Raw genomic sequence first — 17,597 nt, forward strand, 5'->3', positions numbered from 1 at the left:
TGTTTTTCTGTTAGAATTCTGTTGCTACAGAAATAAAATATAAAAAATGATGTATAAGTCAATTCAATTTCTCATGAATGTTCAATTAACTGTAATAAAACAATGAGGTAATAATTAATTTTCTTACAGCGCGCCAAAAAGAAAGTCATATGTTTTGTTTCGTGTTGTTAAACTTTAATTTAGGAGATTCATTTTCATTCCTTTTACCGTGTTATTCTTGTTATAGGATAAAATATATTATTTTATCATGGCTTCAAAGGTGTTTTGTTCAATGGGTAAATATAATTTTTCTTTAAAACAATAGAATTAGCTATTACTTTTTAAAAATATGAATTCCAGTTAGTGACTTTTGTAATTTATGAAAAGAATGATTTAATCATATTACGTGTTGTTGTGAAACTGCAAAGCCAGTAAAAGTGGAAAAATCATTGATGCAAAATTTTAAACATTTGGATGTGATTCAGCAATTGCTTCAAGTTCTTTAGCCACTGAATGAGTGAAAGGGAAGACAGTGTCTTGAGAATATTAATTAAATTGGTTCAAACTGCTTGGTATTAACCCCTCTTGCAGTTTCTAGTGCATGTTCGATGCCACTTTGCTTTCCATATTTCATTTCCTTTTTTTATGAGATACTTATTTTATTAGGATTTTAATTCATCAACCTGTTCCTCGGAGGACTTTGCAAAAAAAGCTAGCTACCTCCGTAAGCCGAAAGGAAACCTTCACTTTTTCAGGGATTTGGGGTTCCTGCGTGCATCTCAGCTTTCACTGACCATTAGGGCTAGTTAATGCGTAAAATGACCTGGTTTAGCTTACCCGTAAGCAACTGTTGCTAATCATTAGCCTTGCTCATTCATATTTGCCAAGGTACGGACTACAATCTACAGCAATTAATGACGCTAAAACGAGCCACTACTAGTGGTATATACTGCTGCTATAAATTGTTTTACTATCAATTTGTAAGGATTGGTGACCAAAAGAACCACACTTTTGTGTATATGTATTGTACAATGGTACAATAGTAGTTATATATTCGCAGCCTAACAACTCTTACGCTGAAGCCTCAACACTCACTCCACGAATTATGGCAAAAGTATGCCTGCAAAGTTCACCAAAGTTGTGACAAAACTAAATATCCTTTTATTAATAAAAATGTGTGAACTACTTTTTTTTTTTCATCTCGAAAAAAAGTAGTTTCATATGAAAATATAGTACAAATTTCTCATTTGCTATATACATTATTAACATCTGTGGTGTTATTGTTTATAAACTAAAGAAATTATTAATACTTTTTTTGTTTTTTTTTTAGATCCTGCTCAGCAGAAGCAGTTCGTTACTTTTCTTAATTCTCTACCGCAAGTATGTATATATCCTAAATGTTTTCTTGATATATACCTTTTATTTTGATGTAATTTTGAAGATCGTATTTTACTGAATGAGTAAGCAGAGTGATCTCTCATAGATAATTTTAAAAATATATCTTAATAATATTAATATTATTTATTTAAAATCGTAATATATTATTTCGAATTAACATAAAAAAAATTGTTTTCATTACAAGCGTTTTTTTTTTGTTTCATTTAATTGCCATTCGGAATCTAAAAAAATAGAATGTAATTAGTGAATATGATACAAAAAGTCTCCATGACTGGATCATTTGGGGAAGAGATGGTGCCCACTGAGTTTCTTACATTACTATAGGTGATTATCACGAGGCCAACAGAGTTTCAGTCGACGTGGAGGATGATCAGGAATCGTTGTGGAGGCAAGATTTTGAACAAGAGTTATACAGATAAAAGTATTTATTGTTCTCTTCTGATGGGTATCTTGTTCATTATGAAACATCTTTGTTTGAAGAACTGTGGATTTGGAAATCCGTGTTTTAGAGTAGAAGTATTCTCACAATTGATTTTTGAGGTCGAAGAAAAACTGCTTATAGGCTATTAAATTTTGACTTCTCGCTGAACAAATGATTCGAATAGTATCTAATAAGCATATACATTTAAATGAAAATACAAGCATACAAAAAAAAAAAGTATAAATAAGTTTACTTTTTCTAGTCTGGTTTTTGATAAAGTGAGTGATATTTTCTGGTGACAAGTAATTACACTTTGTAATATCACAAAATGCAGGGTAAAAGACAGTTTCAATAATGTTAACGGTATAAAATGTTGGCTTTTATTTTGACTGTTAATGGTTTCTGGGATTAACAGATTAAGGGTGCTAGAAGTGAAGTTCTACATCATTATTTCTCCGGCTTTTCAACATTATTTTGCCTGAGCTACTGTAAAGGAGACAAAATAATAGAACCGGGCTGGCGAGGTAAAAAGTCATTGAATTTTATGAAACTCATTCAGAAATTTAGTCTTAAAAAGGGAATAGCAAGAAATTCTGGAAAGAAATAGACTGACGAAGTCTATTTACCTGGTTTGAATTTCATCTTTACCCTGTACAATCAAGGTAAATTGTCATGATCCCCTTGGTCTTCAAATTCGGTGTTGTGGTGACTATTGTCATTGTTTTAGTTTAGTTTTTTAAAAAAATCCTTTCATCAAAAAAGTTGTATGTACGTATTTTTAGATTGAAAGTAATTATTTTATGACAAATTTTTGAATTAAACAAACTTTATTGAATTATTCTCTCAATATTCGATGCTTGAAGTATGATCACTTAAAAAGTTTTCTCTGTGTCTACTTGCAAAACATGAAACAGAGAATATGCTTTTTACATTGTTCATGTGATCTTTGGCTAAAAAGAGATCTCTGGGGCGTAAGTGAGTCACAAGAGCAGATGAGGTGTAGTTTAGTAATATGTCTCGGTTTTTTTTTTTTTTTTTTTCCGCATCAACAGCTGAGGTCTCGTAACGACATTGTCATAATAATTTCTAAGGGCATAAAACCTGTCGAAACTGTCTCTTATAAACGAGTGACAACTTTACAAAATTTGAAGAAATTTTAATTTAATTTTAATGATTAAGTGAAAAAATTAAAAATTTCTTTGATGCTCATTATGTGGAGATTGCGATTTAAAAAAAGATTCGACTATAAATTTTTTTAGAATTACAATTTTTCAAAACTGTAAAGTATATACAAAAGTATTCGGTTCTACTTGACGTTGATTTTCCAACCAACTAATGCAAGATGATTTCTAGATTCTTTTTATCACGAAGCACTTTTGCTTTACGAACTTACAGAATAGTTGACAATCAGTAACCGACTTGTTCTCTAGTTTTTTCTATTAAATCTTTAGTTCCTTCTCGGGCTTTGTTGAAAGTTTTTTTTATTTGATCACCAAAATTTTTCCAAAAGGGTTTACTTGTATTACTCTCTTGAAAGTTGCTAATTGGAGGTTCATGGTTTAAGTTACCCGTACCCTTAGGTGTGATTTCCTTATCCAATTCCCCTAGTAAGTCTTCAATTAAAGCCTGTTTGGCATTGTTTCTACTAGATTGCAAATATACATTATTTTGCTGCTTTTTAATTGGCTCTTCTTTTATGCCCTCATCTTGAAGATAATTATCCTCTTTATATCTGTTATTTAAGTCTGTTTCTTCCAATTGACTTCCACGTTCTTGATCCTCAGTTGAACTTTGAAAATCATATTCATCACTATGGGTAGACCATGTACGAACTTTTTTGTCAGGTATTCTTTCAATTTCTTTCAATTCTGGAATGTCAGTTTGAAACGTATTTCTATTTTTAGAGGAAGTCAGCCCATCTAAATCTTTGTCCAATTCATCACGGTAGACCGACACTTGGCTTTCGTTAAATTTATAATTATTCGTTGGATTATTAGGTTCTTGCGAATGCGGTATTATGTCCTGCTGAAATTGTTGTAATATTCTCTGGTATAATTCTGGGTCCATATCCTCTGGGACGAAATTTTTACTTTCATAATGAGACAGTTCCTTAGCCACGTGTGATTGATTTTGTAATTTTTCATTATTACTCATTAAAGATTTGCTTGATAGGTCATCCATTATATGAAAGCTCTCATAACTTCCCTCAATTTCTTTAACTTTATTAGCCATTGGATAGTTAAGTTTTTGACCGCTATTTTTTTCAGAGAGTTGTTGGTTCATTTCTTGATCTATCACTTCTTGAAGCTGTTGGAGATTTCGCTGGTCGCTCACAGTTTTGGCAGTAGTTTGTTGGCGCAACTCAGGGGCCGGCAACTCGACTGGCTCTTGAAAGTTTGATTGCAGAATATTTCTTTCGTCAAGTGCATGCTGAATTCCACTTTCTTCGACGGATTGTTGGCCCATCTCAATGACCGGTAGATATTCAAGTTTTTCAAAGTTAGAATGTTCATTTTCTTGTAGTAAATGTTCACCAAATTCTAAATCAAGCAGCTCTTCTAGCTTTTGCAGCTTTTGCTGATTAGATTCAATTAATTTAACAATTGGTGGGCCTACCTCGATTCGCTCACCTTTTTGGTACTGTTGCTTACCTAAACTTTCCTCAACTGGTTTTTGGCCAACCACGATTTCCTGTTGATCTTGAATCTGCTGGAAATTTGGTAGTTGCCTTTCAATTTTTTCTTCAGGTTGTTGACCCATCTCGATTTCTTGTTGCCCTTGAATTTGCTGAAAAAATAGGGGGTGCACTTCTTTCCCTACCACAGGTTGTTGTTCAGTCACGAATGTATGTTGCGGGAAGTGTGGTTGCTGACTTTCACTTTCTTCAACTGGTTCCTGGCCCATCACGATTTCCCGCTGGCCTGGAAATAGTTGGAAATTAGGATGTTGCGTTTCATTTTCCTCTTCGGGTTTTTGGCCCATCTCAATTTCATGTTGCCCTTGAGTTTGTTGGAAAAATGAGGAGTGCACTTCTTTTCCTACAATGGGTTGTTGTTCAATCTCGAATGCAGGTTGTGGGAAGTGTGGTTGCTGACCTTCACTTTCTTCAACTGGTTCCTGTCCCATCACGATTTCCCGCTGATCTGGAAATTGTTGGAAATTAGTCTGTTGCATTTCATTTTCCTCTTCGGGTTGTTGACCTATCCCCATTTCATTTTCCTCTTCGGGTTGTTGCCCCATCTCCATTTCATTTTCCTCTTCGGGTTGTTGACCCACCTCCATTTCATGTTGCCCTTGAGTCTCTTGGAAAAATGAGGAGTGCACTTCTTTTCCTACAACGGGTTGTAGGTCAATCTCGAATGCAGGTTGTGGGAAGTGTGGTTGCTGACCTTCACTTTCTTCAACTGGTTCCTGACCCATCACGATTTCTCGCTGACCTTGAACTTGTTGGAAATCAGGCTGTTGCCATTCATTTTCCTCTTCGGGTTTTTGACCAATCTCGATTTCTTGTTTCCCTTGAATTTGTTGAAAAAATGGTGGGTGCACTTCTTTTCCTACAACGGATTGTTGTTCAGTCTCGAATGTATGTTGCGGGAAGTGTGGTTTCTGACTTTCACTTTCTTCAACTGGTTTCTGGCCTCTCACAATTTCCCGCTGGCCTTGAAATTGCGGGAAATTGTGCCGTTGCCATTCATTTTTTTCTTCAGGTTGTTGGCCCATCTCGATTTCTTGTTGCGCTTGAATTTGTTGGGAAAATGGATGATACCCAAGTTTTCCTTCAATAAATTGTTGTTCAATCTCGAATGCAGGTTGTGGGAAGTGTGGTTGCTGACCTTCACTTTCTTCAACTGGTTCCTGGCCCATCACGATTTCCCGCTGACCTGGAAATTGTTGGAAATTAGCCTGTTGCATTTCATTTTCCTCTTCGGGTTGTTGACCTATCCCCATTTCATTTTCCTCTTCGGGTTGTTGCCCCATCTCCATTTCATTTTCCTCTTCGGGTTGTTGACCCATCTCCATTTCATGTTGCCCTTGAGTCTCTTGGAAAAATGCGGAGTGCACTTCTTTTCCTACAACGGGTTGTTGGTCAATCTCGAATGTATGTTGCGGGAAGTGTGGTTTCTGACTTTCACTTTCTTCAACTGTTTCCTGGCCTCTCACGATTTCCCGCTGGCCTTGTAATTGCGGGAAATTGTGCTGTTGCCACTCATTTTTTTCTTCAGGTTGTTGGCCCATCTCGACTTCTTGTTGCCCTTGAATTTGTTGGGAAAATGGATGATACCCAAGTTTTCCTTCAATAAATTGTTGTTCAATCTCGAATGCAGGTTGCGGGAAGTGTGGTTGCTGGCCTTCACTTTCTTGAATCATTTGTTGGCCCATCACGATTTCCTGTTGATCTTGAAACTGCTGGAAATTTGGCAATTGCCTTTCATTTTCTTCTTCAGGTTGTTGGCCCATCTCGATTTCTTGTTGCCCTTGAATTTGTTGGGAAAATGGATGTTTTGTTTCACCAAGTTGTGGTTCATTCTTGGTTGCCTGTTTAACTTGAAACTTTTGGAAGTATGGTTTCCGGTCTTCACGTACTTTAACTGGTTGCTGACCTGTCTCCATGGCTTGCTTGTGATTTGATTGCTCACCCCGATTTGTTTGGTCAGGTTGCGAATGTTCCTTATAATAATGATGCATTTCTTGTTCTCCTCCGTTGTTCTTGGTTGAATGTGTGTGATAATAAATTGGATAAATATGGTAATGTGGATTGTTGGTGTATCGGAAATGATTTGCAAAATCTTCTTTAAAAGGATTCCTATGTGTATGTGAATTGATGTAGTTTACGGTATGACGTCCAACGCTATACTGTTGATTAACGCCCTGCAATTGGGTATGTGGTTGTTTTGCATCCCAACCAAATAAGGTTGTAATTTGAGACGGTTCATGGTGTTGACGTAGTTGGTGGCTGTAATAATAATTGGGGGTAGCTATTGTCTGCTGAGGGTGATAATGTTTGTGAATTGATGTTTGAAATATTTCATCCGATTGTGGGTAGCGTCCCCAGTCTATATCAACATCTTTCTTGAATCTATTTCCAGAATTTTTATCATAGCCATGTTGGTTGTGGTAACTAAAGTGATTAGACTTGCCGCTATCCCTGATATACTTGTAGTTCTCGTGATAATCGCGTTGTTTTCCGCTTCCACTATTAAAGAAATAAATGGAAAGACCCAGCACTAGCCTGAAAATAGAATACTTAATCAATTTAAATGAAATAATTTTTTGTTAATGTTACAAAAATCTCTAAGATTATCATAATGTGTTTTACTGTTATAATTTATATTCGTCCATGGAGAAGGACTATCTGAATCCCCAAAGGCTATCCTAAACAAAACTACTCTTTGACTAAATACTAAACATTGACTTAACTACCTTAAATTCTCAGAAGCCTTAACCAATTGGTTTAGAGGATATTAAAAATAATAGAAAATCTATTGCTATAGTCATGCAACTCATTGCATGGATAAGGAAGCTTCGAGATATCGGAATCTGCATGGCAACTATAAACTCTAAACCAAAGTTCTTCATAAAGAAATAATCCTGAGATTTCTTCCTTCTCCCACACACAAACTCTTGAGTAGAGGTTTCAATACATTTCAATTTGTGAAAAAATGTATAAGAATTAAAGACGTCGTTTTTTTTATGCTAAGGTCAAATTTGTAACTAAATAAAGTGTTTTTAGAGATTTCACTCAATAAAATAATCTTTCCCTAATCGGAAATTGTATGTTTAGATTTAGCATTGAACTACCAAGAATGCCTAGAATTTCAAAACTTATACCTAGTTGAGAGTTCAAATCCTACCTAGAAATCGCGCATCGTTTGGACCGAAACTATTTTTCTGTGCAAAGAATAAAATCTATCGAAAATGCTAATCGTGATTTAAAAAGTTAAATTGACATTATTATTCATTATTAGTCGTAAGGTTTTGCTCAATACTTATAATATGTCTTGACTGAAAGTACCTAAAAGGTACCTAAACTTAGCAGTATCTAAACAGCCAGAACAAGAGACCAAGCTTTTATGTATATTTATACTTATACATACATACCTTATTCAACTTCCTACTGGACAGTTTTATTATATAATCGTTTATAAGCGTGAGAAAGTTTGGAAGTAGGTGGAAAGCTTGGCAAAAAATTTAAAAAACTTGACTGTAGTCAATTAACATTTAGTAAAATTTTAAAGTTTGAAGATAGTGTCGAGTATTGTATGAGATAATTGTGTGAGTTTCAGTTAATTTTTTTTCCCTTGCCTATTTAAATTTTGTTGAAGTAAGGCGCACTATAGTCAGGTTTTTTCAATTAGAATATTAAAATATATAGGGGTACAATTGAAGTAAACTAAAGGATTGGTTCATGAAATGTCTCTAAACATCTGTTTTTATGACAATTTTTTTTTTTTTTAAAAAAAGTGTTACTCACGTTAAATAACTGTTCATTTTGGGGCCAATCCTTTCAAACTGATCTCCTTCACTCTCTCCCTCTAGGAGGAATATTGGATCAAAATATCTGATTGCAGATAAATAAATAACCTACATATATATATATATTACGCATTGGAAATTCTTAGTAATATGTTTTATATTTACTTCTTAGAATATTGAATATCTCTCATAGTAAATAGTTCATTTAAGAGTTTTAATAATAGTGAATGAAATATCTCATATTTTTTTTTTTAGCCTGAAGCATAACTTCTGAAATAAAAAAAAATTGTAACAATTTGTGCTCATTTAAAATTGGCTAATAATAAACTTTTTTTCTTCTTTTTTTTAAACTTTTAATCAAAGAAATCTTATCTGGCTGATACAGCGTCATGTTGATCTCTAGGGTCATGTTTTAGTGAAAAAAAAGTTATTTATTAGCGTCCGATCTTGGCACAAATACACAGTATTTGCATTTGAAGTTTTAGTTAACATATTTCTGTAAATTACGGATTTTAATAATTTTTGGGATTTCACCATTTTCTAACAATGTTTTTACTTGCTTCTTCTATGTAAGAAAAGTAATGCAAACATTTCCAGATTTCACTGGAAATAAGGTCCCCGGTGTTCGAAAAAGTCATTTTTAGAAAATGGTCTGAGTGATTCTGTGAACATGTTTCAAATACTAGAAATTGTAGAAAACTAATACTTTTTCTTTAAATTCCAAATATGACATGTAGAAAATTTCTAAAACTGCCGTTGTTCCAAATATGGAAGGACCATATTACTCGATAATACTTTTTACATTATTCTCAATTCCTCTAATATTCGTACTTATATCAAAAGTTTAAATTTGAATAAATTTTCCGGGAAAATTAGTTTTTGGCAGTTTGAGATGTGTTAAAATCCGTAGTTATGTTTTTTCTTGTCTTTTTGTTTTGCTTGCCTCTTTGGGTGGGGACTAAGAATACATCCACAATGCACTCTGTCGTAAGACTGAAAGAGTACCTCGAGTTTCCCTCACCCTTTTTCATTTTCTCTTCATATTCCCTTCTTACCTTATTTCACCCTTTTAAATTTTTCCTGGTATAACAGAAATTGCGCTCTGAGAATATCTTCCAGGAGACCTGCCGGTCTCTTAGCCGAGGTAAAATCAAGTAAGGGAGTAAACCCTAACAGAAAATCCTTGTCCTCCCGGGTTGACGGGCCAGCCCCGATTACAAAAAAAAAAAAAAAAAAAACTATAGCTACAAACCAAAGTTTTTTCTGTTTTAGAAGCCATCCACTACGGTTAGGTTTTTCAGTCGGACGGACTACTACTCAGTGCACGGAGAAGATGCTCAATTTGCAGCCAAAGAAATTTTTAGATCTTCTTCATTTGTAAAATCTTTGGGTTCAGGTAATAAATATGTATATTTTTTTAATTTCACTTAAAATTATACATCTAGAAAATTCCTTTGGTTTCTTAAATAATTGCTAATGAGTCGTTGATCACAACAGTAGTTGTTGTGACCTTGCGCAGTGGCAATATCGTAACCAATGAAGGCCTCCCGAGGTGCGATTATTGCTAGTTGAATAGGTTGTTCTAAAACTCAAGCTCAATTCATCTTAGTTTGAATCCATTCTTAAATATAAACTTGTTCAAACAAGAAAACTTTTCGCATAGTCATCATAAAAATGTCTGGATTCCCAATGCAAGAAAATAAATATAGTGACAAAGAAAGAAGCAACCTAGATATAATTCCCTCTTGAGGAACCCTAAAGAACTTTTGGAAGAATGTATTTTTGTTTATAAATAGCCAACAATTGAAATTTCTAAATCAGCGATTCAAAAACAAAAATAAAAGGCTGCTAAGATGTAGAGAAATGAAGCTCATTTTTCGGGTCGATGACGTCTTACTATTGTTTAAGCGCCGCGGAAGGTAAGTATCATAAGAAACCAATTATCATGTGGGTGGTATTTTTTCATGAAAGGCCTCTTTTCGGTGGTTATCATGTTCGACGAATAATTATTTAAAAATTAAATTCTGGGATAAATTTATAATTTATCTCTTTTATAATTGAAATGTTAATTTTTGTTTCTAGGAAGTGACACCTTGGATTATTTATGCTTGAATAAATCGCAATTTGAAACATTTGTTCGTGATTTACTTTTAATAAAGCAATACAGAGTTGAAGTATACACAAACAAAGGAAAAGGGCCTGGAAGTTGGATATTAGAGTTTAAGGTAAATTGTCTATGAAAGTTCAATACATTAAACTGTATTATGTATTGCGTTAGTTTTTAATCGATAAAAATTAAAAATATACTTTTAGATCAAATTTTTAATACATTGTATTCTGCAGTAGCTTAAAAACAAATAATTACTTAGGGAAACGATTATTTTTGAATTTTTTCGTTACCCTTTTGATATTGATATACATCTATTATTTTAGGGATCACCAGGTAATCTCTCGCAATTCGAAGAAATTTTATTTTCCAACATTGACCAAGTCGAAGGCCAATCTGTGTTAAGCGTTAAATATGATACAAAAGACAAGGTATATATTCAAATGTTTATTTTTCTTAATAAATTATTCTGTACTTAAGGAATAAAAGAGAGGAGAACCAGTTATTTCCGCTGAGTCTTGTAGTCCTTGCGAGTGTCAGTGTCATCTCAGGCTAACAATACGAAAAACATTTCACTTCGATAAGTTCCTACATTAAGAGAGCGACAACTTAATGTAAGAAAACGCAGTAAAAGTTAGTGCAAATACTACGATTCAGCATCCCCAGCATTCCTAGGATAATGCGTGTATTTTTCAATTTGGACAGAGTGTACTTGAATTCATTTCCCGAAAGATTGTTTTGTTTTCTGTGAAAATTTGTACTAAACTTCGCTGACTATGGAAAGCTCATAAATGTGCGAGTGGCATGCATAAATATTACACGTAAGTGGAGAACTGGTAACAATGTCTAATCAATGGCTAATTGTTACTGGAATTTGACAATTATAACTACAATTTATGTGTTAAATATCAAAAAAGAGAGAGTCAGTTAAAGAGAACTGATATCAATATATTATATATATATATATATATAAATTGTAGTAGAAATAATAGGTTTAACTCATTGTCTTCTACAAGCATGGCAGTTTAAAGTATTAATTAAAATTATTCTCAGTTTACGGAGAGATTACGGATTTTTATGGCGGCTTCACCTTCGAAATTAATGCAGATGTTTTAATAAGCGATATGATGTCTATTTCTGAATAAGTAGATAAATTTATTTATTTATATATATACTATTACAAAGTATCAAGGCGTCAAGTGAAGATTTTTTAAATTTTGAATTTACGGCGTTATGAAGAATATGTAGTTACCTCTCTGTCTGTTAGAAATTAACGCTATAGTGAAGCCTCTCATTCCCTTTAGATGCTGTACATGATTGTATTTGTATGTGCAGATTATTTTCTATTCTACTAAGACATATCTCATTTCTTAAAAATTCAAATAATCTATAATTAACATGTTTCAGACGATAGGAGTAGCTTTAGTAGAAGCTGTGGAGCACATTTTTCACGTTGTTGAATTTACAGACGATGAAAATTTTTCAGTTTTTGAAGCTATATTGGTACAGTTTAGTCCGAAAGAATGTATTGTTCCTTTAGATGGTATTGCAGATTCAACAAAGATTGTCAAGGTGATATAAAAAGTAATAAAATTGGAGTAATTTCTTATTCTTTCTTAGATAACAATCTTCTCGTTTAAAGACAAAATTCCGTTTACAGATAGCTGAAAGATGTAATGTCCTTACTTCTACTCGGAAGAAAAACGAATTTTCTTTGGAAAATGCGGTAGAAGATCTGAATAAGTTAATCAAATTTAAAGAAGGGCAACAGTCGAATGCAAACGTTTTACCACAGATAAGTTGGGTACATGCTATGGCTGCTTTAGCTGGGGCTATAAAATATTTAGAGGTAAGAATTACATATGGATTTTTTTTTTTTGTAATCATTATATTTTAATAATAAAGGGTTGACTGAAAGTAAACTGAAAAGTTGACTGAAATCTTTCGTAGCTTGCCTCTTTTCTTGATGTAGATAACATTACTGATAACATCATGAATTAATGACTTAATTAATAGATTCTCTAAAGTATTGTTTTGTGTAACGATTGTTTTTCTTTTATTTCAGTTATGCGCGGATAGTGATAATTTCGGACAATTTAGAATGGAAACCTTAGATCATGGTCGTTTTGTGCATTTGGATGTGGCAGCTGTAAATGCACTAAGTATATGTAGTAATAATAATTGTAGCAATTCCAAAAATTCTAATCGCACTCTTAGTTCTTTACTTGATCGATGTAGAACATCACACGGACATAGGTGAAGTTGTATTTTGTTCTGCTTTTCTTTCTTTTTCCCCCCTCATTGTTTTGTGGTTGCCTGGATACAAAAAAATGTTTTAACGCGTGGACTGTACGTATGAAGCGCCACGGTAGCCGAGCGGTTAGAGGCGAGACCTGCAATGCTAATGTATTGTAGTACTGGGTTCGATTCCCGGTCTAGGCCTTGGATTTTATTTAATTTTTAATATGAAAAATGTATAGTAAAGTATGTTAGCTATTTACCTCCGTCCACGACACCTAATTTGATAGTTAGACGTAAAGCCCGCCTGAAATAATTGAGAATTGTTAGGATGCATCAGAGTTTTGTTCTCACCAGATTTTGTTATTAATTTAGGTACTTTACATGAACTCGTTCATATCCAGATTTTATAATTCTTAATGTCATTAAGGGAATGACAAGTCCAAACCTCAATTGTTTAAGGTATTTGTTAGTAACAGTTAAGTATGCTGTGTCCATAAAAAAAGAAAGAAAACAAAAGAATGCTATACATATATTTACCGTTGTTACTCTTACGAAGAACGAGAAGTAAGATATTCATTGTTAAATTTCTTGGATTGGCAATATCCAGTAGATTTCCAGTTGTTCTGTGTGCCATGAAGATAGCGTTTAAAGTATTTTAAAATGAAGCAGAGCATTAAATTAAATTCCATGAGATAGACTACCCACCGCGACCCAGATGACTAGAGACATTAAGCAGAGTTTATTTGTGTAGTAAAGTAATGCCTATTATTTCAGGCGGGCTTTACGTCTACCTGCTGATCAAGCATCGTGTACGAAGACGGATAGCAAACTTACTTTACTTAATTTTCCCATTTAACACATTAAATATAATGAACTTCTAAATTGGATATCAAACCTGGCACCAAAATATCTTGCCTTTGCTTGCGGCGCTCCTCAATCTTTCAGCTACTGTGGCGTGTAAAGTTTAAAACGATCGCGTTACGTCTTCTTTCCACCTACAGATTATTATCTGATACGCAATTTCCTAATAGCATATTGAACTATTTTCATTGGTAGATTAATCTGCTCAAATCGTAGAGACAATTTCTTCTTTTATTTTCTAATTTAATTAATTTTCTTCTTTTGCAGACTATTAAATCAATGGATAAAACAGCCTTTAAAAGATATAAACTTAATATCAGAAAGACATGATATTGTTGAAGTTTTTCTGAACGAAACTCTTCTGCGTCAAAGTTTATATGAAGAACACCTCAGGAAAATGCCAGATTTTCAAGTCTTGTCAAAAAAAGTACAAAGAAGGAAAGCAAATATGCAAGATTGCTACAGGTAGAATAAAGATGTTTTTTACATAGGATTTTCATCTTCCTATATAATCTCTACTTAATTAATTATAATTAATTAAATTATTTTTTTTATTAACAATTATTTTTTGCAGAATTTATCAAGGCATTGCTAAAATACCAAGTTTGCTGTCTACATTACAAGAATACCGTAGGGAGGGTGCACATGCCACTTTGCTAGCCGTTATTGTTGAACCTTTAAAAGACTGTTTAAACGATTTGGAAAAATACCAAGAGATGATTCTTTCAACATTAGACATGACTCTGGTAGATAGAGGAGAATATTTGGTTAAAGCAGAATTTGATGAAGATTTACAAGGTTAATTTAATTTAGTACTTATTGCACTTGTATTTTCACTTTTAAAAAGCCTATTACATTCATTGTTTATAAAAAAGAATTGTTATTTTAGTTTTCTACAAGTTTGTTATTTATTTTCCACAGAATTGAGAGATAAAATGGAAAAAATAGAATCTAAACTAAAATCAGAAGTAAATGTAACTGCCAGAGATCTTTCATTGGACCCAAATAAAACCCTCAAATTAGAATCAAACTCACAATATGGTTATTTTTTTAGGGTTACATTAAAGGTAAGATATATTTTTATTAAAACTATCCAGTAGGACAGTTGTATAAAGGTTGATCGTCAAAACGTGCACGAAAAAGCGTAACGTTCAAAAACACCCAACTTTGAAATTGTTTTTCTCTTTTTCTATAAGTGATAAAATTCCCAAATTTTCTTTATAATATAGGGCAAATCCTCCTCTCTAACTGTAATTTTTTTGCAACAACCCAGATCCAATAGATTTCGAGAAAAAAGTTGCTGAAAATGAGCAAAAACGGTGTTTTCAGAAAATGTACTACTTCTTGTTACTTTTTTTGAAAACAACGTAGCGCCTAAACGAGTGAACCGATTTTCATGAATGAGGTGTCGTTCGATTCGGAATTTCATGTAAATGTGCCTTTTGGCGGTCTTGACGACCATCGAATGGGAAAGGAGTTAGCCCCAAGTATGTAAGGCTCCCTCCAAAATTATTATTACTAATAACTCTGTAAATCATGTCTTGATTTTGATAAAATTTGGCAGGATGAAAGGGTTAGGGCTCCCCTACGTAAAATTAAAGCGACGTTTTGCTGTTACACCTATTAAGGGGAAGTATTGCAAGAACAAATATTTTGTAGATGAAAATGGCCAGCGTAAGGATTGTGACATCTAATAAATATAAATGAAAATTAATGCAGTAAAATTACTTAAATGATATCAATGATGTATTAATGAACTGTTGGGAAAGGAGTTAGCCCCAAGTTGGATGATACTTGCTGATTTGTGTATCTTTTGGCGTTTAATCAATACTTATCTTTTTAAACTGTAAGTTTTTGTTAAGGAGTTTATGATTGGGCATCCTTATTTATTTTACCTAAAATATAGAAAAAATCTCCAAACATGCATATGTATTTCTCTTACTTCTTTTGCCATAATTACGATTGGTTATCAATTGTTATTATCAAAAATAATTGAAAAATCTTAGTTTATTTTATTTATTTGAAAAAATGTAGAGGCACGAAAAGCAATTGCTCATTTGGCAGCTATGAGAGGCTTAGAATAATTGAAATTATTGACATTAGCGATAAATGCACAAGCACTTGTTTCAAAAAGCTTTATTGTTACTATTTCAAGAAAAGGATAGAAATCTCCTTCTAATTATATGTTATTTGATCTTATTGAATATTATATAAACGTAATATATGTAGAATTTAAAAATCAAAATTCTATTTTATCCGAGAACGTCAGTTTATGTGGATAGATTTTAGGTAATTAAGACATTTTTTTGTAATAAAAAAGTTACTTTTCAACTTTATCTTACTTTTGGTATCACATATAATAGGTATTGTAAATGTACGGTATTAGTTTTCTCTGGAAACACAAGTTTAAAGGCTTTTTTTTAACCCAGAGCCCAAAAAAAGGGTTTTAGAGAAAATGTCTGTGTCAGTATGTCTGTATGGGTTAAGGCTATATACTAGCAAAATCTAACTATCAGGCAAAACTCAAATTACATGTTTTCTTTGTCCCTAACGAAATTACTTTACTTGTAAATTGGTTCATTTTTCGAGATTTTCCCGAAAACGATTCCATCAATTTCTGAAACCTAATTGCTCAATATCTATTGATTAAAGCCATAGTTGTTGCAAGTTTTTCGCACCATATTTTTTGGTAATGCGACCTAAAAAAACTGATCAGTTATTTGTTTTATTTTCGAGACAAATGTAAAAATTTAATAGCAATACAGTATGTATGGATCATTTAGAAAATAATGAATTTTTCTGTATGTTACTTTGGTTAGAAAATTAGATTGTGTCATAGGATGAAAAAGCGATTCGTAACAATAAAAAGTATGTACAACTGGATGCCAACAAAGCCGGGCTAAGGTTCCAAAGTATTGAATTAACACGCCTAAATGATGAATACCAAGCAATTAAAGAAGAATATTCGAGACATCAACAGTCTGTAGTAGAGGAAGTTGTTTCTGTAGCTGGTATGAGTTCAAATGTTAAATTAATTGAAATAGCTTTTTTACAGTTATAAGTTATTATATAAGAAAGTTATTTTTTTTTAGCTGGTTACTGCGGTACCCTCCATAACATGAGCAGTATAATTGCCCAACTCGATGTATTGTGTAGTTTTGCAGTTGTCGCCTCGTGTGCTCCTAAACCATATGTTAGACCTGTGATGAAACCAAAGGGTAGCGGTATTCTTAATATTATTGAAGCAAGACATCCGAGTTTAGAAGTAGCAGATAATGTATCTTACATTCCAAATAGTGTAAACTTCAATAAAGGTACATTTTTACGATTGTGATTTTTTTTTTTTGTTCGTTCAAATTGGACACTAGTATTGTTAATGCTGGTATATTTCTTTTTCTAGATAAATGTACGTTTTATATTATAACTGGACCTAATATGGGTGGTAAAAGTACTTATATCAGAAGTATAGGTATAATAGCATTATTGGCCCATATTGGATCGTTGGTGCCTTGTGCCTCTGCAGAAATAAGTATACTTGATGCTATTCTAGCACGTGTGGGTGCAAATGATTCTCAAATCAAAGGAATGTCTACATTCATGGTGGAGATGGTAGAAACTGCCAGCATTCTGAAGGTATTTTATTTCATCAAATACATCAAAATAGGTGCTTATGATGAAAATTGAAAAATGTAGAAATGGCTTAAATTTTTGAACTATAACCCTTTATTTAATTTTAAGCAGTAATTTTTTAGGTTGTAGCGATTTTTTCATTCTTATTGTTTCAAGAAAATTTCAAAGGTCATATGAATGTTTGCACTAAAATATTTTGTTATAGTGAGTTATGCTCCTCTTTTGTTTCCTATTTATATCTCGGCATTGTAGTGTAAATCGTAAACTTACTGAGAAGACTGTAACTCAAAACTGAAAAAGATATAGTTCTTTATAATGTTCTATTTTCCAAGAATCCAAAATACGACAAAAAAAATGAAGGGCTTTTGAGTACCCATGAAACATATGTACCGGTTGGTGAAAACCATGTATCCTCCTAATAGAACTCCATCTCTTTCTTGCATCATGAATTGCATCTATTCACACGATAGTTCTATATAGATTTCT

The 17,597-nt window shown here is 33.0% G+C and overlaps 2 protein-coding genes and 1 non-coding gene across 6 annotated transcripts in view; 2 read left to right on the top strand and 1 right to left on the bottom strand.

Moving 5' to 3' along the window:
- spel1 (DNA mismatch repair protein spel1) overlaps positions 1 to 17,597 on the top strand; it is a 41,537-nt gene that overhangs the window by 149 nt on the left and 23,791 nt on the right. For 3 of the 4 annotated variants that reach the window (XR_012459225.1, XM_074130334.1, XM_074130318.1), the window contains exons 2-14: positions 1,310 to 1,359; positions 9,545 to 9,668; positions 10,355 to 10,497; positions 10,706 to 10,810; positions 11,787 to 11,951; positions 12,040 to 12,228; positions 12,445 to 12,635; positions 13,749 to 13,946; positions 14,056 to 14,279; positions 14,403 to 14,548; positions 16,321 to 16,492; positions 16,574 to 16,795; positions 16,882 to 17,114. Coding sequence is in view for 3 of the 4 variants with exons in the window: in XM_074130334.1 (XP_073986435.1) it covers positions 1,310 to 1,359; positions 9,545 to 9,668; positions 10,355 to 10,497; positions 10,706 to 10,810; positions 11,787 to 11,951; positions 12,040 to 12,228; positions 12,445 to 12,635; positions 13,749 to 13,946; positions 14,056 to 14,279; positions 14,403 to 14,548; positions 16,321 to 16,492; positions 16,574 to 16,795; positions 16,882 to 17,114 (2,162 nt within the window). In the remaining variant the exon portion in view is untranslated. Of the gene's footprint in view, positions 1 to 226; positions 276 to 1,309; positions 1,360 to 9,544; positions 9,669 to 10,354; positions 10,498 to 10,705; positions 10,811 to 11,786; positions 11,952 to 12,039; positions 12,229 to 12,444; positions 12,636 to 13,748; positions 13,947 to 14,055; positions 14,280 to 14,402; positions 14,549 to 16,320; positions 16,493 to 16,573; positions 16,796 to 16,881; positions 17,115 to 17,597 lie in introns of all 4 variants that reach the window. The other variant, XM_074130320.1, reaches the window with a different exon arrangement.
- Positions 1,486 to 8,427, bottom strand: LOC141455316 (uncharacterized). The gene is made up of 2 exons (XM_074130271.1): positions 8,271 to 8,427; positions 1,486 to 7,028 (listed from the first exon to the last, which is right to left on the bottom strand). The coding sequence occupies exons 1-2, from the start codon at positions 8,285 to 8,287 to the stop codon at positions 3,206 to 3,208; spliced, it is 3,840 nt and encodes a 1,279-aa protein (XP_073986372.1). The 5' UTR covers positions 8,288 to 8,427; the 3' UTR covers positions 1,486 to 3,205.
- On the top strand, positions 9,780 to 9,918 carry LOC141446423 (U4 spliceosomal RNA). The gene has a single exon (XR_012453708.1). It is a non-coding gene; the product is annotated as a U4 spliceosomal RNA (small nuclear RNA).

This window comes from Rhodnius prolixus, unplaced genomic scaffold (assembly GCF_049639745.1).
Source record: "Rhodnius prolixus isolate KJV_2025 unplaced genomic scaffold, Rpr scaffold_1, whole genome shotgun sequence".
NCBI lineage: Eukaryota > Metazoa > Arthropoda > Insecta > Hemiptera > Reduviidae > Rhodnius > Rhodnius prolixus.